General features: G+C 45.6%; 2 protein-coding genes and 1 long non-coding RNA gene across 5 annotated transcripts in view; 2 read left to right on the top strand and 1 right to left on the bottom strand.

Annotated features, from left to right (window-relative positions):
• The first annotated feature begins 2920 nt into the window (after positions 1-2920).
• Positions 2921-4987, top strand: c22h5orf63 (chromosome 22 C5orf63 homolog). Of its 3 annotated transcripts, none has more exons than XM_030126198.1 (4): positions 2921-3092; positions 4297-4422; positions 4580-4636; positions 4718-4987. In XM_030126198.1, exons 2-4 carry the CDS (start codon positions 4339-4341, stop codon positions 4886-4888), a joined length of 312 nt encoding a protein of 103 aa, XP_029982058.1. In that variant the 5' UTR covers positions 2921-3092; positions 4297-4338; the 3' UTR covers positions 4889-4987. The 3 variants fall into 3 exon arrangements, with proteins under 3 accessions (XP_029982058.1, XP_029982057.1, XP_029982059.1); XM_030126197.1 differs by having other exon boundaries at positions 2924-3092; positions 4333-4422; XM_030126199.1 differs by having other exon boundaries at positions 2950-3049; positions 4333-4422.
• A 77-nt stretch (positions 4988-5064) lies between these two features.
• mipol1 (mirror-image polydactyly 1) overlaps positions 5065-23470 on the top strand; it is a 96925-nt gene continuing 78519 nt past the window's right edge. The window contains exons 1-6 of the mRNA XM_030126187.1: positions 5065-5385; positions 5472-5607; positions 11758-11846; positions 15718-15769; positions 16186-16223; positions 16332-16602. Of these exons, the coding sequence (XP_029982047.1) occupies positions 5516-5607; positions 11758-11846; positions 15718-15769; positions 16186-16223; positions 16332-16602 (542 nt within the window). The 5' untranslated portion in view covers positions 5065-5385; positions 5472-5515. The remainder of the gene's footprint in view (positions 5386-5471; positions 5608-11757; positions 11847-15717; positions 15770-16185; positions 16224-16331; positions 16603-23470) is intronic.
• On the bottom strand, positions 10122-11463 carry LOC115413397 (uncharacterized). The gene is made up of 3 exons (XR_003934462.1): positions 11326-11463; positions 10346-10457; positions 10122-10170 (listed from the first exon to the last, which is right to left on the bottom strand). It is a non-coding gene; the product is annotated as an uncharacterized LOC115413397 (long non-coding RNA).

Genomic DNA, 23470 nt, shown 5'->3' with positions numbered 1-23470 from the left:
TGGATGAAGTCAGAGTCTGGTCTGGTCTTTAGTGGTCATTCTTAATGTTCATCTTGGTCTTTAGTGGTCTTTCTTAACATTCATCTTGTCTTTACTAGTCTTTCTGAATGTTCATCTGGTCTTTAGTGGTCTTTCTGAATCAGTGGCGGCTGCTCGTCTTTCAGACAGGGGAAGCTCATTGTCGGCTAACATCAAAACAAAAAAACAAAACAAAACAAAAAAGTCAAGTTATTTAAACATACATTTGGCCCTCCGTTCCTTTTTAAGAAAATGGTCAGTAACCTTATCGTACCAAGTAGGCATCTTTTCCAGGGACTGGACCAGTATCCTCTCTGCTTAGATTGCCTTGGCCCAGTGTGTTGCAGGTGTAAGACTTCAGCCTTTTTAAACTACAGATGCTCCTTTCACTCCGACCTCGCCAACAGTTTGATTGATTTAACTATCTACAAAACGATATTAAACTCGAACAAGAAATGATTAAATTATGTAACTGAAACAAGAAAACGCTGAAATTATGTTAAATTGAAACAAGGAAGTACAATGAGTGTGTTTTATTTACAGAGCAAGAAATGAACGAGTAATTTCGTAGTGGTTTCTCTCTTGATTTCACAGCAGAATATGCGACGGTATTAAACTGAACTGTGTCAGTGAAGGAGTAGATCTGAAAACAGCTGTCAGTCAAACGGGATTCAGCCTTTCGACTGATCCTCCAATCAGCATGTAGGATTCTGGCGTCCAGCCCGGCCGAGCTCCGCCCACAGCTCCATTCACCCCCAGAGACGCCCGGTGTCCGGGGGCGGGACAACATCGTGGCATTAATCCAATTACCGTCCAGTTTTGAGGCAATGAAAAAAACTGTTCCACTCAGTCCCATTGAAGCCCAGAGACGCCCAGAGTCTACGGACAAATGCACTGAGCAGAGATCGAATGAGAAAACAGCGCAACGGGAATGTATGAGAAGTGAACAACATCGTGTTTGTTGATTTGTGATAAAGCTAATTTGAACAAACTCATCTTTAAGATGAACATGTTCTAACACGTTTGTAGTCAATAAAATGTCAACACAACCGTACATATTTAACCATTTAATTTTCGTAATTTTAGGGGAAGCCGGGCTTCCCTTGCAGTCTATGAGAAATCGCCACTGTTCTGAATGTTCATCTGATCTTTAGTGGTCTTTCTAAACGTTCAGCTGGTCTTTGGTGGTCATTCTTAATGTTCATCTGGTCTTTAGTAGTCTTTCTTAACGTTCATCTGGTCTTTAGTGGTCTTTCTGAATGTTTATCTTGTCTTTAGTGGTCTTTCTGAATGTTCAGCTGGTCTTTAGTGGTCTTTCTAAACGTTCAGCTTGTCTTTGGTGGTCATTCTTAATGTTCATCTGGTCTTTAGTGGTCTTTCTTAACATTCATCTGGTCTTTAGTGGTCTTTCTGAACGTTCATCTTGTCTTTAGTGGTCTTTCTGAATGTTCATCTGATCTTTAGTGGTCTTTCTAAACGTTCAGCTGGTCTTTGGTGGTCATTCTTAATGTTCATCTGGTCTTTAGTAGTCTTTCTTAACGTTCATCTGGTCTTTAGTGGTCTTTCTGAATGTTCAGCTGGTCTTTAGTGGTCTTTCTTAACGTTCATCTGGTCTTTAGTGGTCTTTCTGAACGTTCATCTTGTCTTTAGTGGTCTTTCTGAATGTTCAGCTGGTCTTTAGTGGTCTTTCTAAACGTTCAGCTGGTCTTCAGTGGTCATTCTTAACATTTATCTGGTCTTTAGTGGTCTTTCTGAACGTTCATCTTGTCTTTAGTGGTCTTTCTTAACGTTCATCTGGTCTCTAGTGGTCTTTCTTAATTTTCATCTGGTCTTTAGTGGTCTCTCTGAACATTCACCAGGTCTTTAGTGGTCTTTTCTGGTCTTTAGTGGTCTTTTCTGGTCTTTAGTGGTCTTTCTGAGACCAAGCTCCAGGTTTTTGACCTCATTATTAAATCAAGTGGTTCCAGACACAACAAGCCCTGCCCCTCGCATCTATTGTAGCTGATGTCATCATGGATCCAGCTGATTTCATCATGGTTCCAGCTGATGTCATCATGGATCCAGCTGATGTCATCATGGATCCAGATGATGTCATCATGTCTATTCGTGTGCTGATGTCAGATCAATCATCTCTAAGAGTTTGAAGTAAATTGAAACAAAATTGGTGTTTTTAGGGACATTAAGTAAATGGAAAAAAGTGCTAAAGTGTTAACAAAACAAACAAACAAACAAGGCAAGGCAAGGCAGATTTATTAGTATAGCACAATTCATACACAGGGCATTTCACAGTGCTTTACAAAAATGGAGAAGAGACAGGTTAAAAACACACAATTACAATTAAAACATAATCAGTAAAACATAAATAATAATCAATTAAAACAAAGTAAAAGGTCAGAGGTCAGACAGAACCCTTTCAGTCATTCTATGCACAGTTGAACAGAGCTGTTTTCAGCCTGGACTTAAACACTGTCACAGTAGAGATCTGTCTCACGTCATCAGGAAGACTGTTCCAGAGTTTAGCTGCATAGAACTGCAACGCAGCTTCACCTGTTTAGTCCTGACTCTGGGCACCAGCAAAAGACCAGTCCATGAGGTTCTCAGGGTCCCAGATGGTTCATATGAGCCAACATGTCACAGATGTACTTTGGTGCTAGACCATGGAGAGACTTATAGACCAGCATAGCTCTTTTAAAGTGTGTTTCAAACAAACAAACAAACAAACAAACAAACAAACAAACAAACAAATCGAACTGAAAACAATACCTTTGGCCCTTTCTTCGCGCGCGCGCGCGCGCGTGTGTGTGTGTGTGTGTGTGTGGGGGGGGGGGTCCGGTCCGATAGGGGGCGGTGTCACTGTGAAGTAGTTCATAGACCTCCAGTAAAAACGAAGAAGAAGAAAAAGAAAAAGAAGAAAAAGAAGAAGAAGAAGAAAAAGAAGAAGAAGAAGAAGACGTTCGTATTTCCGCGAAGCCGCTGCTGAAACTTCAGACTTTATTAAAAGTGTCAAATCTCCGAACTGATCCAGATTGAGGCGGGCTCATCCGGGACTCAGCAGGACTTTCCATCCGGACTCGGTGAGTTTACTTCGGTTTGAGCAGGAAGAAACAGTCCGGAGGAGTTAGCTCACAAGCTAACTGCTAACGGCGTGTGAGGAATGTGTACATGCGCAGTGTTAAAGTATTGGTACTGGTTCACGTCATGGTCTCATGTGGGCCGAGTCCGGGTCCGGTTCCGTTTGTGGTTATTTGAATGTGGTCCTGGTCTGAGGCCATTCCAGGTGCACTGACGTAGACCCGATCCCACCTTCTATTGATCAGTGATCAGTAGTTGATTCATGTCCGTTTGATTGATTATGAGCTTCATGAATATGAAAGAAACACACGTGGTGTCAGATCATGGATTATAAACAACAAACAAGCAAATAAACAAACAACAGAGGAAACATCAGCTGTTTGGATAAAGTTTTGAAACGGATTCAGTCCATCCGGTCCTTCCGGTCCATCCGGTTTTACCTGAACCCACTCACACCAGACCCTGTTCATCTTACATGGACCGGGCTTTGGTTCCAGAGGGTCAGACTAGAATGACTCGGTCTAGATTGTGGTTCTGGTTCCAGATGGTCAGGCCAGACGGACCTGGTCTGGGTTCTGGTTGTGGTTCCAGAGGGTCAGACTAGAATGACTCAGTCTAGATTGTGGTTCTGGTCCCAGATGGTCAGGCCAGACGGACCTGGTCTGGGTTCTGGTTGTGGTTCCAGAGGGTCAGACTAGATGGACCCGGTCTGGGTTCTGGTTTTGGTTCTGGTTTAAATGTTCATTATAATGAATCCGACAGTTCCTCTTTAATTTCTGGACATTTTTTCCACATTCATATTTCATCTCAACCTAAAACTTGTGCTCTAATTGGCCGCCTCGTCGTCGTCACTGTGGATGCTCTGCACTGTGATTGGCTGCTTCGTTGTCGTTGTGGATGTTCTGCGCTGTGATTGGCCGCCTCGTCATCACTGTGGATGTTCTGCGCTGTGATTGGCCGCCTCGTCATCACTGTGGATGTTCTACGCTGTGATTGGCCGCCTCGTCATCACTGTGGATGTTCTGCGCTGTGATTGGCCGCCACGTCGTTAGTGTGGATGTTCTGTGCTGTGATTGGCCACCTTGTCGTCACTGTGGATGTTCTGCGCTGTGATTGGCCACCTCGCCATCACTGTGGATGCTCTGCGCTGTGATTGGCCGCCTCGTCGTTACTGTGGATGTTCTGCACTGTGATTGGCTGTTTCAGGTCAGTGACGCTGCTTTTCTTTCTGTTTCTTCTCAGGCGAACATGTTTTTGCTGAAGACTTCTCCTCTGCTACCTCTCAGAGCTTTCTGCTCCAAGACTTTACCCACTCTGACTCTGTTTACCAAGGTAACCATGGCAACGCCTGCTTCCTTCTGCCGTCAGCATGGCAATGTTGTGCATGTTTTGGTACCGACGGTCCAAGCCTCTGGGGTTTTCAGTGATATGGATGTCAATGATTGGCGGGTCGGCGTCCATTTGACCAGTCCTTCGTGTTTGTCCACAGGATCCATGTCCACTGTGTGATGATGCCAAACAGGTTCTGGAGCCGCTGAGACACAGAGTGAGATCAGAACCAGAACCAGTGGATTCTCCTGGTAGTGGACTAACCTCGCTGGTTAACGTGTGTCCTCTGTTTGTCCAGTTTGTCTTTGAGCAGGTGGACATCAGTTGTCCAGAAAACAGGGTGTGGTGGGACCGCTACAGGTGGGACATCCCTGTGTTCCACCTGAACGGCCGCTGGGTCATGAAACACCGAGTGGACCTGGACCTGTTGGACCGCCTGCTGAGGGACGCAGAGACGCAACACACGTGAAGACTGCCTCTGGGTCTTAGGGCTGGACCTGGACCTGTCCAATAATCAATATAAAAGCTTCAGTCAAATAATTAATATTAAAGCTTCAGTCCATCAGTCGTCTGTTGTGTCTTTATTGAACTCCTATTGAAACAATTACAACAAAAAACCAAAGATACAAACACCAACAGTTCTGACAGAACCCCAGAGTTCTGACAGAACCCGTGAGTTCTGCAGGTGCAGGATGTTCTGTTTGAACTGATCTGGATCTGGTTCCTACATCAACTAGAACCGGTCATTTCATCTGCATAAAACTCACCCTGGTCAGTGTTTGAACAGAATCGGATCCTCCAGACGTGGACCAGGACCAGAGTCAGTTATTGTGTTATTTATATGTTGACGTGGTCCTGGAACCTGAGCTCTGCTGAAACTGGACTCCCCTGATCCTCATCAATATCCAAACAGCTGAGGTTCTACCGGCCAATCGCCGCCCTCAACTGCAGGCATAGTGTGTACAGGTTGTCATGGAGATGGCAGGTGCCGGTCGGTGTGTGTGTGCAGGTCGTCATGGAGACGGCAGGTGCCGGTCGGTGTGTGTGTGCAGGTTGTCATGGAGAGGGCAGGTGCAGATGCCAGTTGGTGTGTGCTATGGCGTGGTGCGGCAGCAGGACTGTGGACGTCCAGGTGGCTCTGCAGAGAGCCAAGCAGAAGGTGGACAACCTGAGGAGGCTCGTCCACAAGTAAGACCCGGTCCGGATCAGACCCAGGTCTGGATCAGACCCAGGTCCAGATCTGCTTGTGTGTGTGTAACTGCAGGTCCACCAGGGTCCAGTTCTAGACTGACACCTGTGGTTTCATTCTGTTTGTGTCACATCTGGGTTTCAGTTCTGAGCATTTTCCACTTAAAGGGCCACTTGAAGAACCACCTAAAGGACCACCTAAAGGGGGTTCAGGTTAAGGTGCAGATACACCAGCCCTATTTTTGTCGGTCGTTGTCGGTCACATGAGTCTGTTTGGTGTGTTCCATTCAATCGACCGTCATTAATTCCATCTCCAGTCTTTTCGGGTGATTCAACATGTGTAATTGTCCACTCCCCGTCATTCAGTCGGACCAATCTGATTGGTGGAAGGATAGTCCTGGACTAGTGAATCAGTGAAGGAGAAGTTTCCATGTGAATCCAGCTCTGCCAAGGTACTGCACACTATTATTGTCTTCTATAATAAATAGTCCATTCACTGCTCAGATCAGATCTGAACGAGTGAAGTCAGTGTTGAATATACACCAACCCTTCTGGACTACTGAACACTGACAACAACACCAACCCTTTTTTTGACCACGTCGGGGTAACCTTTACTGGAGACAGTCGGCAGTCGGGTTGATGTGTCTTCACCTTTAAGGTTAGGGTTTGTGTGTTTGGGTTTTTACCCTCAGCCATCGGCCACATTGGCCAAAGGGTTTTATCTTCAGTTGGTCGTCTGTCCATCCAAAAACTTTGACATGGACGTAAGTCAGACCACTGGGGGCAGTAGTGAGTCTAATAAGTCAGACAGGGTTTTCAAGTGCATGCACATTATGTTTGTTTTGTGTGTTTTTTGTGCTTTCTTTTCTGGTGAACTTTGACCTCGGTGAACTTTGACCTCAGTGAATTGTGACCTCAGTGAACATCTAAATGTGGCCTCAGACTCTGCTGTATTGTTGATTGGACAGTGGAATGCTGGGTAATCAGTCAGACAGCAGTTCAGATTAAACAGCCAATGAGCTAGAGGTGTCGTGTGACGGTCATGTGACTCTAGCGTGTGATGGTCATGTGACTCTAGCGTGTGATGGTCATGTGACTCTAGCATGTGATGGTCATGTGACTCTAGCATGTGACGGTCATGTGACTAGTGTGTGATGTCATGTGACTCTAGCGTGTGGTGGTCATGTGACTCAAGCATTTGATGTTGGATTAAATATGTGAAGTGCTTTATTATGTCTGATTGTGTTTTTACCTTTTTTATTGTGTTTTTATTGTGGTTTTACCTTTTTTATTGTGTTTTTATCTTTTTATTACCTCCGCCAAGGAGGTTATGTTTTTGCCAGGGTTTGTTTGTTTGTCTGTCTGTCTGTCTGTTTGTCTGTCCGTTAGTGTGCAACATAACTCAAAAAGTTATGGACAGATTTTGATGAAATTTTCAGGGTTTGTTGGAAATGGGATAAGGAAGAAATGATTAAATTTTGGTGGTGATCGGGGGTGGGGGTCCCACGGGGGAGGCCCATTTCCAACAAACCCTGAAAATTTCATCAAAATCTGTCCATAACTTTTTGAGTTATGTTGCACACTAACAGACAGACAGACAGACAAACCCTGGCAAAAACATAACCTCCTTGGCATGGGGGGGGCCCACAGGGGGGGCCACTGATCAGCCTTGGCGGAGGTCTGCGCTCTCCGAGTGCTTCTAATTGTGTTATGTTTTTATTGTGTGTTTACCTTTTTATTGTGTTTTTCTCTTTGTTTTTATTGTGTTTTTACCTTTTTATTGTGTTTTTCTTTGTACTGTACTTTGGTTTGGTGCAAATGATGCTGAATCTGCTGAGTTTCATGAACGTTGCCTTCCTTGCAGTTCAGTAAAAGTAGGTGTGGAATGAGTCCAGGTCCAGGATCAGGTCCACAGGTTGGTGTGTCGACCAGGGGCCTGTTTCACAAAACTAGGATAAGGGATTAAGCCAGGATATGTTGGTTATCCTGGCTCAATTTATCCATGATTCGGTTTCGCAAAAGCAGGATAGGGGAAAGCAGGATATGTTTTGATATAAGTTACCATGGAGATTTATTCTGTGGAGCTAGCCTGCTCCAGACCAGGCTAAATTCCAGGATTTATTTAACCTCATCCCTTATCTCAGTCAACAGTCATCATAAATGGAAACCAGTAGTTATTCCACTGCCCACTACACAATGGAATCACAGTAACTAGACCCACTGTCAGTATTTAAACATGTGATTATTAATTTCAATAATTTTACATAAATGATTTTAGATGATTTTGCAATCATTAGATCAGTTCAGTTGTGTTTATTCAGACATTTTTAACATTAAACATTTATGCAGATACAATGTTTAAAAATTAAAGAGTCTAAAGGAATAGGTTGAAGCCTAAGATCATTCTGCTCCCCATTCATCTCACCAAACAAAATGAAATAAAATAGATACCAATGCCTTTAGCTTAGTAACAATAGAAAAAACAAAAAACTAAACATTAAATAGTTTGAGTGGAAAAATTAACATTCACATTCTTCATATATTTTCATGACATTTAAACCTAGTTTTAAACATAAATAGTGTTGTACAGTCTGTGAACTCAGGATTGAACTGTTCTAAACATTTCCTCCAACACACAGACTGTGTTCATATTTGTTCTAACATAGGGTTTGTTGAACACATGACTTCCTCTGAAATTAGAAATAATTTCCCATATTTTAATCAAGCTCTGAATATGAACAGGCAACAGATTTTTTTTTTTTAATTTTGAACATAAATTGTGTTGTTTAAAAGTGGACTAAGTCACTAAACTTTAAAGCTTTTCATTTGATCATAAACTGATGTGTGTGTTCCCTATAGGATACTTTATTGATCAGTGGTATTGGCCTTTTCTGAATAATGCTGATTGGATTTGTATTAGTTCAGTCAGTATTCCCCCACACCTCCATGCACTACAACATAAAACAACTTCACTTCTTTTGTATAGTTATTCCAAGGAATTTGATTACATTTACCCTTTCAGTCTCTGTATTATTTATACTTAGGTAACTGACAGTTTCCTGTAGACCAGTGTTTCTCAAAAAGTGGGGCGGGCCCCCCCGGGGGGGTGCAAAGGCTTGCCAGGGGGGGCATGGGATCATTTCTAGGTGTTTATTTTTTCTTCAGGTTCAAACATGTATCAGGTGGAACTAATGTTTTAGCGTTGGAGCACCCTGGACTCATTTTAGGGACGTACAATAAACAGATCTACTGCCATGGTGATCTGTCACTAGACTAGACAAAGAGTTTAGGTTTGGAGAGTGGACAAGGATTGGACTGGAAAAGAAAAATGTGCAATGTTTCTGTTTTTGCACAGTTCGTACAATTTGCACTTTGATGTTCTGAGATGTGCAACATAAACAGGCTTATTGCAGCCACTGATATTGTTAAAATGTTCATCTTTGTTACCAAAATGTGTTTGTTGTTCTAAAAAAAAAAATTTACCTTATTGTCATAGTTGTAAGATAATTACACATTTCCTATTTTTATTTTGAAAAATAATGTCTCAGGGAGCAGTCTTGTTGAGTTCATTTGTATTGTTCAATCAAAAATCTAGGTTATTTTTAATTTGCACAACAAATTATTCAAGGAAAAGCAAAAAGTATTCTTACGATATTGATCTTTCTTTCAATAACAGTAATAATTGCACCACAGGTACAAGGGGTTGTAGGGGTTGAGGGGGGCTTGGAGATTTTTTGTGCTCCAAAGGGGGGCCCGACAGAAAAAAATTGAGAACCACTGCTATCGACTATATATATCATATAAATACACAAAAAGTAGCATGATGTTTCTTTATTGAATAAAGATAAATCAAAGCATGTAAAACCATCAGTTCCTTTAAAACTGAAGTCACACAGTGACTGTACAAGATAGAAAGAACAGAACCAAAACGTATGATAGAACAGAAGAATAAATACACATTTAAACGTAGAATACAGCCCACATGTCTGTACACTGAAAGAAATACACATGTCTGTACACTGAAAGAAATACAGGACAAATCCATACGTAACAAATGAACAGACAAATGAATGGATGCAGTAGCCTCCTGCAACACAGTACACACACAGTTTACACAATGTATATACACAGTATACATACAGGATACACACAGTATGTAGCACAAACAACAAAACAGGCCAAATCAATTTAAATTGTAAAACAAACAAACAAAAAAAATTCCTCTGCCCCTGCAGGACATATTTAACTTAAATCATGCATGTGAACTACAATAGGTGAACACATATTGGTCCCTGACCAGCTGACCACTGTGGTCATCAGGGAAGATGGCAGGATTGTCCCAGTCCATGTGTGATGCATTTTGGGGGGCGGGGGGGGGGTCCCTCCTTCAGGCCACATTGTGGAGGACAGTACAGGCCACAGTGATGTCACATGACCTCAAAGGGCTGACCCTTAGGGGGTGAAGACAGTGAAAGCGTGCCTTCAGGAGGTCAAAGGTCATTTGGATCCTGGTCCTTGTCCTGGCATGGGCATGACTGTAGGCCTGCTGTGGTTCCTGGGGGTCTGTGTATGGTGTCAGGAGAAAAGGATGGTAGGTAGACCCCCTGTCCCCCAGACACACACCAGACAATTCACCTGTCAGTACAAAACCTCAGCATCACAACCTCATAAACACAGTGACATTCTGGACACAGATCTGATGTAAAAAGTGATTGTTAACAGAGGTTGTGTGGCTCACCTTGTGATCGGCACTGACAGATTCCAGAGGTCCAATAGACTGAGGAGTCATGGACCGAGCCAAAACCAGACCGCTGAGACACAGTACTGATGAGACAGTCAGCATGGACCATCTAAAATGATACGATGAACAATATTAAACCAAACAATGAACATCACAAGCAATGAACAGTGTTCATTAACCCATAAAGGCCCAGCACTACTTTAGTGTCAGTTCACTAATGAATTTACTCTATTTCTAACCTTTCTTAAGTGATTTATCTCCATTTATTATCATATTATCTTCTGTAGTTTGTATTTTATCAGTATAAATCAGATATTTTTCTATATTTAATTCACGGATCATGTAGATGTTCGTTAAAGCTCAGATTAAAGTTGATGGTTCTTCTATCAGAAACAGAGAAAACTGAATAAACAGTGTCTTTCAGTCCAACCTATCATTAACTGAACATAAACCCAGTGTATCCATCCACTGTCATTGATCCAACTCCATGGGTTTTACTGGTGAATCAATGTTGGAGAAGATGACGGTGTTTCCATGTTCCATGTTCAACTCTGAACGTCCAAATGGGTCATATCTGATGACCATGAAAAGATGAAGAACTGTATTTTACACTAATTATTGACATGGATGGATAGGATTAGTGGATCAACAGGACTTAAACAGTTTAGATCAGTAGATGCTATTGGTTGGTGATGGATGTTTGGGTCTTTATGGGTTAATTGACAATATCATAGTCATGAATCATGATAAGATAAGATAACTTTATTTATCCCAAATGTAAATTCACTGAAGTCTGAGCTCATCTGTTTATCAGAGTTATTCAGTCTGATGCAGTTACATTTACACAGTTTTATTCACATCTACAGTCAGTTTAACTTACAATTTCACAACTCCGTTTTCGGAGGTGTTAATTAACTATTTGGGTTGTAATTGTGATGGTTTCAGTGGAACAGTCAGTGTGTTTGTGCACTACTTACTCATTCAGGCGGTCTGTAGTCCTTGACCGCTGTCTCTCACTGTTTTTGTAACTGTTGTGGTGTTGTCTTTCTTTTTGATGCGGTCCTTTACTTCCTCGTTAGCCAAAATGAGGAGTTTTGCGTCCGACTGGGGTAAAGTCCGCGGCTCTAGTTGCCATGGTGAATCTGTGATCGATGTTGGGGTCTATTGAGGAAGCCGGGTGCGCGCACTTATCCAGGATGAGTTCCACCTGGCGTGACGAATCTGTGTCTGTTCATCCTGGCTTGGTCTTTGTGAAACCGATTAAGCCTAGACTCCTCCCTTGTTTGGGATTCGTTGAACGCAGCTTAGTCAGTCATCCTGGATGACGGAATCCTAGTTTTGTGAAACAGGCCCCTGGACCTGGAGGCTTCGGGAACCTGTGAACTAACAAATGTCTTTGTTTCATCCAGAGAAACCAGTTCAGAACCAGAACCGACCAGTTCATCCCCATGGAATCCAAGCAAAGAACTGAGGGACTCTTTGGTCGACATGTACAAAGGTAAACGACAACAACCACAACAACATGTACAAAGGTAAACGACAACAACCACAACAACATGTACAAAGGTAAACGACAACAACCACAACAACATGTACAAAGGTAAACGACAACAACCACAACAACATGTACAAAGGTAAATGACAACAGCCACAACATGTATAAAGGTAAACAACAACCACAACATGTACAAAGGTAAACAACAACAACATGTACAAAGGTAAACATTTTTTGTTTGTTTGTTTGTTTATTTTATGCATATTTTGTGTGTATTTTGTATTTTTTTGGTGTATTTTGTACTTTTTTGTGTGTATTTTGTGAATATTTTGTGCATTTTGTTCATTTTTTTGTGTTTAATGCATTCTTTGTGTGTGTATTTTGTGCATTGTCCAGCGGACTGAGCTGTAATGTGCAGGCTTTTCCACCAGGGGGAGGTGTTCATCTGTATTCACACACTGTTGGACTGAAAACCTTGAACATTCATCAAATACTTCACACTTTTTATCAAACACTGAAACATATGCATCAAACACATTCATATGAATCAAACACATTCATATGAATCAAACAGTCGTACTTGTCTTGTACTCGTGGTTCTTCCTCTTGGCCAGGTCTGGGGGGGCAGGCAGAGGAGCCCATACAGCCCCCCCTTCCTCACACACACGCTCCCACCTGCTCCTCCAGGTGAACCCTGAGGCTGTCCCTGACCACAGGTCCAGTCCCAGATCACAGGTCCGGTCCCAGATCACAGGTCCCAGATCACAGGTCCAGTCCCTGACCACAGGTCCAGTCCCAGATCACAGGTCCAGTCCCAGATCACAGGTCCGGTCCCAGATCACAGGTCCGGTCCCAGATCACAGGTCCAGTCCCAGACCACATGTCCAGTCCCTCCAGTTTTTTTCCTGGGTCGGCCCTGATGTCTCCTTCCAAATGGACACGCCCCTAACCCCTCCCCAGGGAGGCATCCTCACTGGATGGACCTCCTCCACTGGTTCATCTGGACGTGGAGGAGCAGTAGCTCTACTCTGAGTCCCTCAAACATGTCCCAGCTCCTTCCCCTATCTCTAAGGCTGAGCCCGCCCCCCCTGCCCCCCCCACCCGCTTGTGGGTCAGTACCCAGAGTTCATGACCACAGGTGAAGGTCCAAATCCAGATACACCAGTAAACCCAGAGCTTCTGCTTTGGCCTTAGCTCCTCTGCACCACAACGGGCCGGTTCAGCATCCACATCACTGCAGACTCCGCCCACATCCACCTGGTCTGACTTCACCCCGGACATGGAACCGTGGAACCACTGTGTCCCCAGGGGCATCCTGTATCGGGGGGGGCTCTGGTAGTACAATGTGGATGGTCCCTTGTTAGCAGTCATTCGGTCCCTGTACCAAAGGAATGCCAGCCTGGTCTGCATAGCCGATACTAAGTCAGACCTGTTTGTGGTCCGCATAGTCGATACTAAGGCAGACCTGCTGATGTGGTCTGCAGCTATACAGGTAGATCTGGACCTGCTGATGTGGTCTGCAGCTATACAGGTAGATCTGGACCTGCTGATGTGGTCTGCAGCTATACAGGTAGATCTGGACCTGCTGATGTGGTCTGCAGCTATACAGGTAGATCTGGACCTGCTGATGTGGTCTACAGCTATACAGGTAGATCTGGACCTGGTCATATGGTCTACAGTTGTACAGGTAGATCTGGACCTGCTGATGTGGTCTGCAGCTGTACAGGTAGACCTGGACCTTCTGATGTGGTCTGCAGCTGTACAGGGAGATCTGGACCTGCTGATATGGTCTGCAGCTGTACAGGTAGATCTGGACCTGCTGATGTGGTCTACAGCTGTACAGGTAGATCTGGACCTGGTCTTGTGGTCTACAGCTGTACAGGTAGATCTGGACCTGCTGATGTGGTCTACAGCTGTACAGGGAGATCTGGACCTGGTCATGTGGTCTACAGCTGTACAGGTAGATCAGGTGTTCATCAGGTTAAGTGGTCACATGACTCCATATAAAGTCAAACTCCAGTTGACTGAGACGCCGTCATCAAACTGCTGCTGTTTCTACATTTAATGAACCATGTGATGAGTTGAAGGTGGTTCCATCAGCGGTCAGTCTAATCTGGACCTCTAGTGTCTCTGACCTGGTCACATGGTGTCTGCTGTCTGTTCATGATCGGACAGTTCATAGGTCATACGTGATTGTTAGTAGAAACTGAGACTATAATTGAATGTTAATGAGAATCAACTTGAACATTGATCATGTCACATGTTTGCGTGTTGTACCTCCATGTTTACTGTATGTTTGTGCTCATATTTGTGTATGTGGGCGTAGATGGGGTCACATGTTTGCGTGTTGTACCTCCATGTTTACTGTATGTTTGTGCTCATATTTGTGTATGTGGCCATAGATGTGTGTGTGCAGATGAAGTTGCTCTCCACAGCTTAATGTCGGTATCTAAATTCATGCGAGCGGCGGCAGTGGCGGCGCGACGGGGCAGATCAGAGCCGGATTGTGGTGGGATTTGAGCAGAAGCCCCTTTAATCAGCCTAACACCGTTATTAATATTCATCAAGTCAGCTGGAATACAGATGACAGAGAGCCCAGCGCCAGGAAACTTTCTGCTCGGTGTTTCTGCAAAAAATGTATTAAATACAGCTTAAAAAATTAATGGACTTTAGTTTATATTACAGCCCCCCCACCCCCACTCTACAGTTTGTTATTGGCCAACGAAGATTGGGCCCTGATTGGCCTTTGAAATTTCCCTTTTTTCTGCAGATTTTTTATCTTTGACAAGACTTCAAAGAGAAGACGAACATGAACGGTCATTTAGAAGGATTTAAGCACATTAGCACATGTGTAATTGTACATGAATAATAAGAAGGAGAGACGCCATCAATGAGTGGAGAGTCCACAATTGGGAGGATGGGGGAGGACTGGGGATGAGTGGAGGGAGGACTGGAGGGAGGACGGGGGAGGAAGGAGTTTCGTTTTTGTTTTGTTTTTTTACAGTGTTGTCACCTGTGTTTTTTTTTACAGTGTTGTTGCGTTTGTTTGTTTTTCTTTTCTTTTTTTTTTTTTTTTTTGCAGTGTTGTTACTTGTCTTTTTTACAGTGTAACCTGGGTTGTATGTTTGTTTGTTTTTTATAGTATTGCCACCTTGGTTGTTTTTTTTTCTTACAGTGTTGTCACCTGTATTTTTTAGTGTTTTTTCCTGTTTGTTTGTTGTTGTTTTTTTACAGTGTGGTTTCCTGTGTGTGTGTGTGTGTTTGTTTGTTTGTTTTTTTACAGTGTTGTCACCTGGGTTGTTTTTGTTTTTTTGTTTTTTTACAGTGTTGTCACCTGTGTTTTTTTACAGTGTTGTTTGGTTGTTTTTTTTACAATGTTGTCACCTGTGTTTTTTTTACAGTGTTGTTGTTTTGTTTTTTTTACAGTGTTGTTGTTTTTTTTTTTTACTGTGTTGTCACCTGGGTGTTATTTGCTGCTGGTTTCCCTGTGTGTGTGTGTGTGTGTGTGTGTGTGTGTGTGCGTTTAAAGTGCAGCTCTCATTTACTCTGTGTTTAATTGATCGGTGTCTGAGTGTTTTATTTCTTTGCTTATGAATTAACAGGCGTTTAATGGGAGCTGTCGTCCTTTTAATTACACCTGATGAGATCAGCGCTGATTGGTGTTTTCCTTAATGACACTTGTTAACCGTCCTTAATGAGGCCCAGATATTAAAGCTGTGTTTGTTCTGCTGAGGAGTGAAATATGACAGGATTATCCTTCGTTAATGGTGATTAAAGATGCTGGGGGAGGAGCCTATACAGTGATGGACAGGTGTATCCATGTCGACACTTGTTCTGTCTCCAGGTAACATAAATGTCTGTTTTTGTTTTTCAGCTAATCCTAGAGTGAACGACGAGCTACGACAGCGACTGCCTTCACCTGACAGGTAAATAATACCCCCACAGCGCCCCCTCCAGGGTTAGGGTAAATAATACCCTCAAAGCGCCCCCTCCATGGTTAGGGTAAATAATACCCTCAAAGCGCCCCCTCCATGGTTAGGGTAAATAATACCCCCACAGTGCCTCCCCCTCAAGACATATAATACCCCCCCACCCCCCACCCCCCCGCAGGTTAAATAATACCCCCACAGAAGCCCCCCCTGCAGGGTAAATAATACCCACACAGCTCCCCCCTCTGCAGGGTAAATAATGGATGGTGGGTGGGTGGGTGGGTGGATGGATGGATGGTGGGTGGGTGGATGGATAGAGGGTGGGTGGATGGATGGATGGATGGATGATTGGTGGGTGGATGTTCTACCAAACTGTGTCTGATCCTGTCGTGATCCACATCTCTGTCCCACAGATCTGGGTTCAGTCCAGACCTGGGACACTGGCCTCTAGGTAGGAGTCCTGGTTGAACCCCCTGTCAGTGATTCCAGCTGTTCGTCTGTCTGTCAGTCCAACTGTCTGTCTGTCTGTCAGTCTAACTGTCTGTCTGTCTCCTTTCAGCTCCTCAGAACCTCCAGGATCCTCCTGTCTCTGCTCTGTCCAGGAGCTCTGTCTCCCCTGTCTCTCCTCCCTTCAGAAGGAGCTCTGTCTCTGTCTCCCCATTGGTCTCCAGGCCTCCAGGAGGTGTAGGGGACATGGAGGTGGACCTTTTCTCCAGCAGAGGTGCTTCTCCTTGGGCAGAAGGTGCTACTGACCTCCCAGATGGAGGCGGAGCATCCAGGGGTCCTGCAAGCCCCGCCCTCAAAAGACACCTGATTTCCACTGACGACAGGTGAGATGGTCCATTCCAGTGTTTGTCTCATTGCATCTCTTCTAGCAGTACTAATGCTCAGCATCATCAGTACTGTTGTAATGTCAGTAGTACAAATACACAGCAGTACTAATACTCAGTATCATCAGTATTGTTGTAATGTCAGTGGTATAATACACAGCCGAAAAATAATTCATCAGTTTATTAGAAAAACCTAATGTGAATCTGTGTGTGTGTGTGTGTGTGTGTATACACTTGTACTCATCTACTTCCTCTTATCTGGGTGGGTGGGTGGGGGGACTCAGCAGAGGAGCCCAGACAGCCCCCTGCCCAGCCACCTCCACGAGCTCTTCCAGGGGAATCCTGAGACATTCCCAGACAAGCCCAAAGTCTCTTCCTGGTTGGGCATGCCCGAAACCCCTCTCCAGGGAGGCATCCTCACTAGATGAACCACCTCAACTGGCTCCTCTGGACATGGAGGCGCAGCGGCTCTACTCTGAGTCCCTCCTAGATGTCCAGGCTCCTCACCCTATCTCTAGGGCTGAGCCTGCCCACCCTGCGGGGGAAACTCATTTCGGGCTGCTTATACTTGCGACCTCCTTCTTTCAGTCATTACCCAGAGTTCATGACCATAGGTGAGGGTTGGAACGTAGATCGACTGGTAAATCAAGATCTTCACCTTTCAGCTTAGCTCCCTGTTCACCACAACAGACCGTGTTAGCATCCGCATCACTGCAGATGCCACCCCAATTCGCCTGTTGATCTCCTGCTCCATCCTATCCTCAATCGCCAACAAGATCTCGCTATACTTAAACTCTTCCAGCTGAGGTAGACCCCCCCCCACCTTCCCTTGACCCAGAGTGGGGACTCTACCCTTTAAAGTCAGACTTGGAGGTGTTGATCTTCATCCCAGCAAAAAGCAGAGACCAGATTCTCCTGCCACCAAACTCGACCCCCGCCACTACCCAGCTGGGCCTTGAAATTCTGCCCATAAAAGTTATGAGCAGAACTGGTGACAAAGGCCAGCCCTGGAGGAGTCCAACCCTCACCGGGAACAAGTCAGATTTACTGCTGGCTACGCTGACCAGACTTGCACTCCTTTGGTACAGGGACTGAATGGCTGCTAACAAGGGACCATCCACCCTGTACTCCTGGAGCACCCCACACATGATGTCCCTGGGGACATGGTTGTAAGCCTTCTCCAAATCCACAAAACACATGTGTACTGGATGGGCAAACTCCCATGCCCCCTCCAGCACCCTAGCGAGGGTGAAGACCTGGTCCATGGTTCCATGCCAAGGACAGAAACTGCATTATTCCTCCTCGATCTAAGGTTCATCTACTGACCGCATTCTCTTTTCAAATACCCAGGCGTAAACCTTACCAGGGAGGCTGAGAAGTGTGATCCCCTTGTAGTTGGAACACACCCTCTGGTCCCCTTTCTTAAAGATGGGGAACACCACCCTGGGTTGCCACTTTAAAGGCACTGCCCCCGATGTCCATGCAATGTTGCAGAGACGTTTCAACCAACTCAGCCCTACCACATCCAGAGCCTTGAGATACCCAGGGTAGATCTCATCAGTCCCCAGTGCTCTACCTCCGTGGAGTAGATTCACTACCTCAGTGAATTCTGCCCTGGAGGTTGGTCCATCCATCTCCTGGTCTCTAGGTTCCGTTCTCTACATGGAATATATATTGGTGGGACTGAGGAACTCCTCAAAGTATTCCTTCCACCACCCAACTACAGTACAGGCCAAAAGTTTGGACACACCTTCTCATTCTTCGCATTTTCTTTATTTTCATGACTTTTTTCATTGTAGATTCTCACTGAAGGCATCAAAACTATGAATGAACACATGTGGAATTATGTACTTACCAAAAAAGTGTGAAATAACTGACAACATCTCTTATATTCTAGTTTCTTCAAAGTAGCCACCCTTAGCTCTGATGACTGCTTTGCACACTCTTGGCATTCTCTTGATGAGCTTCCAGAGGTAGTCACCTGAAATGGTTTCCACTTCACAGGTGTGCCCCATCAGGGTTACTTCGTGGAATTTCTTGCCTTATTGATGGGGTTGGGACCATCAGTTGTGTTGTGCAGAAGTCAGGTTGATGCACAGCTGACAGCCCTACTGGACAACTGTTAGAATACATATTATGGCGAGAACCAATCAGCTGAGTAAAGAGAAACGAGTGGCCATCATTACTTTAAGAAATGAAGGTCAGTCAGTCTGGAAAATTTCAAAAACTTTGAATGTGTCCCCAAGTGCAGTCGCAAAAACCATCAAGCGCTCCAACGAAACTGGCTCACATGAGGACCGCCCCAGGAAAGGAAGACCAAGAGTCACCTCTGATGCTGAAAATAAGTTCATGCGAGTCACCAGCCTCAGAAATCGCAAATTAACAGCAGCTCAGATTAAAGACCAGATGAATGCCACACAGAGCTCTAGCAGCAGACACATCTCTACAACAACTGTTAAGAGGAGACTGCGCCAATCAGGTCTTCATGGTCAAACAACTGCTAGGAAACCACTGCTAAGGAGAGGCAACAAACACAAGAGATTTATTTGGGCCAAGAAACACAAGGAATGGACCTTAGACCAGTGGAAATCTGTGATTTGGTCTGATGAGTCCAAATTTCAGATCTTTGGATCCAACCGCCATGTCTTTGTGCTACGCAGAAAAGGTGAACGGATGGATGCTACATGCCTGGTTCCCACCGTGAAGCATGGAGGAGGAGGTGTGATGGTGTAGGGGTGCTTTGCTGGTGACACTGTTGGGGATTTATTCAAGATTAAAGGCAACCTGAAGCAGCATGGCTACCGCAGCATCCTGCAGTGACATGCCATTCCATCCGGTCTGCGTTTAGTTGGACCATCATTTATTTTTCAACAGGACAATGACCCCAAACACACCTCCAGGCTGTGTAAGGGATATCTGACCAAGAAGGAGAGTGATGGAGTGCTGCGCCAGATGACCTGGCCTCCACAGTCACCGGACTTGAACCCAACCGAGATGGTTTGGTTGAGCTGGACCGCAGAGTGAAGGCAAAAGGACCAACAAGTGCTAAGCATCTCTGGGAACTTCTTCAAGACTGTTGGGAAACCATTTCAGGTGACTACCTCTGGAAGCTCATCAAGAGAATGCCAAGAGTGTGCAAAGCAGTCATCAGAGCTAAGGGTGGCTACTTTGAAGAGACTAGAATATAAGAGATGTTTTCAGTTATTTCAGACTTTTTTGTTAAGTACATAATTCCACATGTGTTCATTCATAGTTTTGATGCCTTCAGTGAGGATCTACAATGAAAATAGTCATGAAAATAAAGAAAATGCGAAGAATGAGAAGGTGTGTCCAAACTTTTGGCCTGTACTGTATATCCTCAGCTGACGTCAGCAGCTCCCCGTCCCCACTGTACACAGTGTGGGCGAGTTGCTGCCTTCCCCCCTTGAGGTGCCGGACAGTTTGCCAGAATCTCTTGGGAGCCAATTGGTAGTCTCCCTCCATGGTCTCACTGAACTCCTCCCACGCCTCAGTGACCACCGATACCAGTCAGCTGCTTCCAGAGACCCACAGGCCCTGTAGGCCTCCTTCTTCAGGCTGACACCTCCCCTCACCTCTGGCATCCCCCAGCAGGTTCAGAGATTACCGCCCTGACTGGCCCCCATTACCTTACGGCCACAGCTCGCTGCCTCGACAATGACAGAGAGGAACAGAGCCCATTTAGACGCAATGTTCCCCTCCATCCTTGGGACGTGGTTGAAGCTCTGCCAGAGGTGTGAGTTGAAGGTCAACCTGACAGGTTCTTCTGCCAGGTGTTTCCAGCAGACCTGCACTACTCTTTTGGGTCTACCGGGTTTGTGCGATGTCTTCCCCTGCCACCTGATCCAACTCACAACAAGGTAGGGGTTGGTTGACAGCTCTGCACCTCTCTTCACAGGAGTGTTCAGAACATACGGCCACAGGTCTGATGATATGATTACAAAGTCATTGACCAGCAACCTAGGATGACCTGGTGCCTAGTGCACCAATGGGCATCCTTATGTTCAAGCATGGTGTTAGTTATGGCCAAACTGCGACTCACACAGAAGTCCAATAACTGAACACTGCTCAGATTCAGATCAGGCAGGCTGTTCCTCCCCATCACACTCCTCCAGGTCACACTGTTGTTGCCCATTTGGGTGTTGAATTACCCCAGTAGGGCAATGGAGTCCTCTTTCAGGGCTCTTTTGAGCACCTGTCCTAAGGACTCCAAAAAGGGTGGGTAGTTTGGACTGTTGTTCTATGCATAAGCACCGACAACAGCCATATCCCATTCCCCAACACAAAGGCACAGGGAAGCAACCCTTTCATCCACCAGGGTAAACGCCAACATCCAGGCAGAGAGCCTGAGGGCTATCAAAAACCCACCCACGCCCTCCGCCTCTCACCCAGGGCAACTCCCGCAAAAGAGAGTGCAACCCCTCTCAAGGACTTGGGTTCCAGAGCTGACAGCATGTGTTGAGGTGAGGCCGACTATATCTAGCCAGTAACACTCAACCTCTTCCACAAGCTCCTGCTCCTTACCCTGTAGAGAGGCAATGGTCCATGTCCCAAAAGCTAGTTTCTGTAACTGAGGATCAGACCACCAAGGCCTCCACTTTGGTCAGCTGTCCAATCCACAAAGCACCGGACCCTTCTGCTTCTCCCTGCAGGTGGTGGGCCTACAGGACGACAGACCCATGTTTCTGGTTCAGGCTGGGCCCAATTGGACCCCATTGGTAAAGGCCCAGCCACCAGGTGCTTGCCCACAAGCCCCAACCCCAGGCCTGGCTCCAGGGTGGAGTCCCGGTAACTCTCAGGGTTGGGTACACATTCCTTTGGTCTTTCTTAGCATGTAGGGTCTTCTGAACCGTTCTTCATCTGGCCCTTCACCTAGGACCAATCTGCTATGGGAGACCCTACCAGGGGCAAAACGCCCCAGACAACATAGCTGCTAGGGTCATTAGGTTTCTCAAACTCCTTCACCACAGAGTGATGTTCAAGGGAGAGTGTGTAAATATAAGTATATATAAATAAAAACAGTCATTCCAGGGTTCCCGCAGGGTCTTAAAAAGTCTTAAAAGTGTTGAATTTACAAATCTGCATTTATTACCTTAAAAATGAAGGAGGACTCTCGGTCAGCCTCAAGGAAATTCTGGCAAACCATCCAGCGCCTCAGGAGGGGAAAGCAGTGCGCCACCAACACTGTTTACAGTGGAAGCAGGGAGCTGCTGACCTTGACTAGGGATGGTGTCGGACGGTGGAAGGAATACTTCGAGCATCTCCTCAATGCCACTGCCACGTCTTCCATGGAGGAAGCAGAGGCTGAGGTCTCAGAGGTGGACTTGTCCATCACCCAAACTGAAGTCACCAAGATGGTTGGCAAGCTCCTCGGTGGCGAATGAGATTCACCCTGAGTACCTTAAGTCTCTGGATGCACAGGGACTGTCTTGGATGACACGTCTCTGTAGCATCACATGGCAGTCAGGGATAGTACCTCTGGATTGGCAGACCGGGATGGTGACTCTTCTTTTTAAGAAGGAGGTGCAGGGCCCTCTGCTAAAGGCAATCCAGTCCCAGTATGACCGAATCAGGAGCCTGGTTTGCATTGCTGGCAGTAAGTCAGACCTGTTCCAGGTGCATGTTGGACTCCAGCAGGGCTACCCTTTGTTACCAGTTCTGTTCATAATTTTTATGGACAGAATTTCTAAGCACAGCCAGGGGCCGGAGGGGGTCCGGTTTGGGGACCACAAGATCTCATCTCTGCTTTTTGCAGATGATGTTGTCCTGTTGTCCTCATCGAACCTGGACCTTCAGTGTGCGCTGGGGAGATTTGCAGCTGAGTGTGAAGCAAGTGGGATGAGGATCAGCACCTCCAAATCTGAGGCCATGGTTCTCGACTGGAAAAAAGGTGGTCTGCCCTTTCCGGGTCGGTGGAGAGTCTTTGCTACAAGTGGAGGAGTTCAAGTATATCGGGGTCTTTTTCACTAGCGAGGGAAGGATGGACCGTGAGGTTGACAGGTGGATTGGTGCAGCATCTGCAGTGATGCAGTGGTTGTATTGGTCTGTCGAGGTGAAGAAGGAGCTGAGCTGAAAGGAGAAGCTCTTCATTTACTGGTAAGTCTACATTCCTACTCTCACCTATGGTCATGAGCTTTGGGTCATGATCAAAAGGACAAGATCCCAGATACAAGCGGTACAAATGAGTTTCCTATGTAGAGTGGGTGGGCACACCCTTAGGGATAGGGTGAGGAGCTCTGTCACCAGGGAGGAGCTCAGAGTAGAGCCACTATTCCTCCACATCCAGAGGGACCAGCTGAGGTGGATTGGGCATCTGTTTCAGATGCCTCCTTGGATGCCTCCGTAGGGAGGTGTTCCAGGCATGTCCCACCAGAACGAGACCTCAGGGAAGACCTAGGACACACTGGAGAAACTGTCTCTGGGCTGGACTGGGAATGCCTCAGGGTCCCCCCGGAAGAGCTAGAGGAGGAGTCTGAGGAGAGGGAAGTCTGGGCATTCCTGCTTAGACTGTTGCCTCCGCAACCCGGCCCCAGATAAAATGAAGAAAATGGATGGATGGATTGATTTGAAATGGTAGATCTTCAGTTCTGTTGCCATAAACTTGTTGACTGCATTGTGTTTAAGTGTTCAAGCTGCAAAGACAGTAACGTTCGTGGACTTAGTTCCACTCGTTCCAACCCGCCAAAGTTATGCTGAAAGTAGGAACCAGTTATCGCTGACTTTGCCCCCGGTGGGAATCAAGGCATTGGAGGAAAAACATACATTTTCCTATATTCTAGGAATCACAAAGTTTTGCCTATATGGTCATGAAATGGGCATTGAATTCTGTTCTAAGTAGTCTTAAAAAGGT

Source organism: Sphaeramia orbicularis, chromosome 22, assembly GCF_902148855.1.
Source record: "Sphaeramia orbicularis chromosome 22, fSphaOr1.1, whole genome shotgun sequence".
NCBI classification, from domain to species: Eukaryota; Metazoa; Chordata; class Actinopteri; order Kurtiformes; family Apogonidae; genus Sphaeramia; species Sphaeramia orbicularis.
Note: the sequence above shows the minus strand (reverse complement) of the source record. Positions and strands in the feature narration are given on the sequence as shown.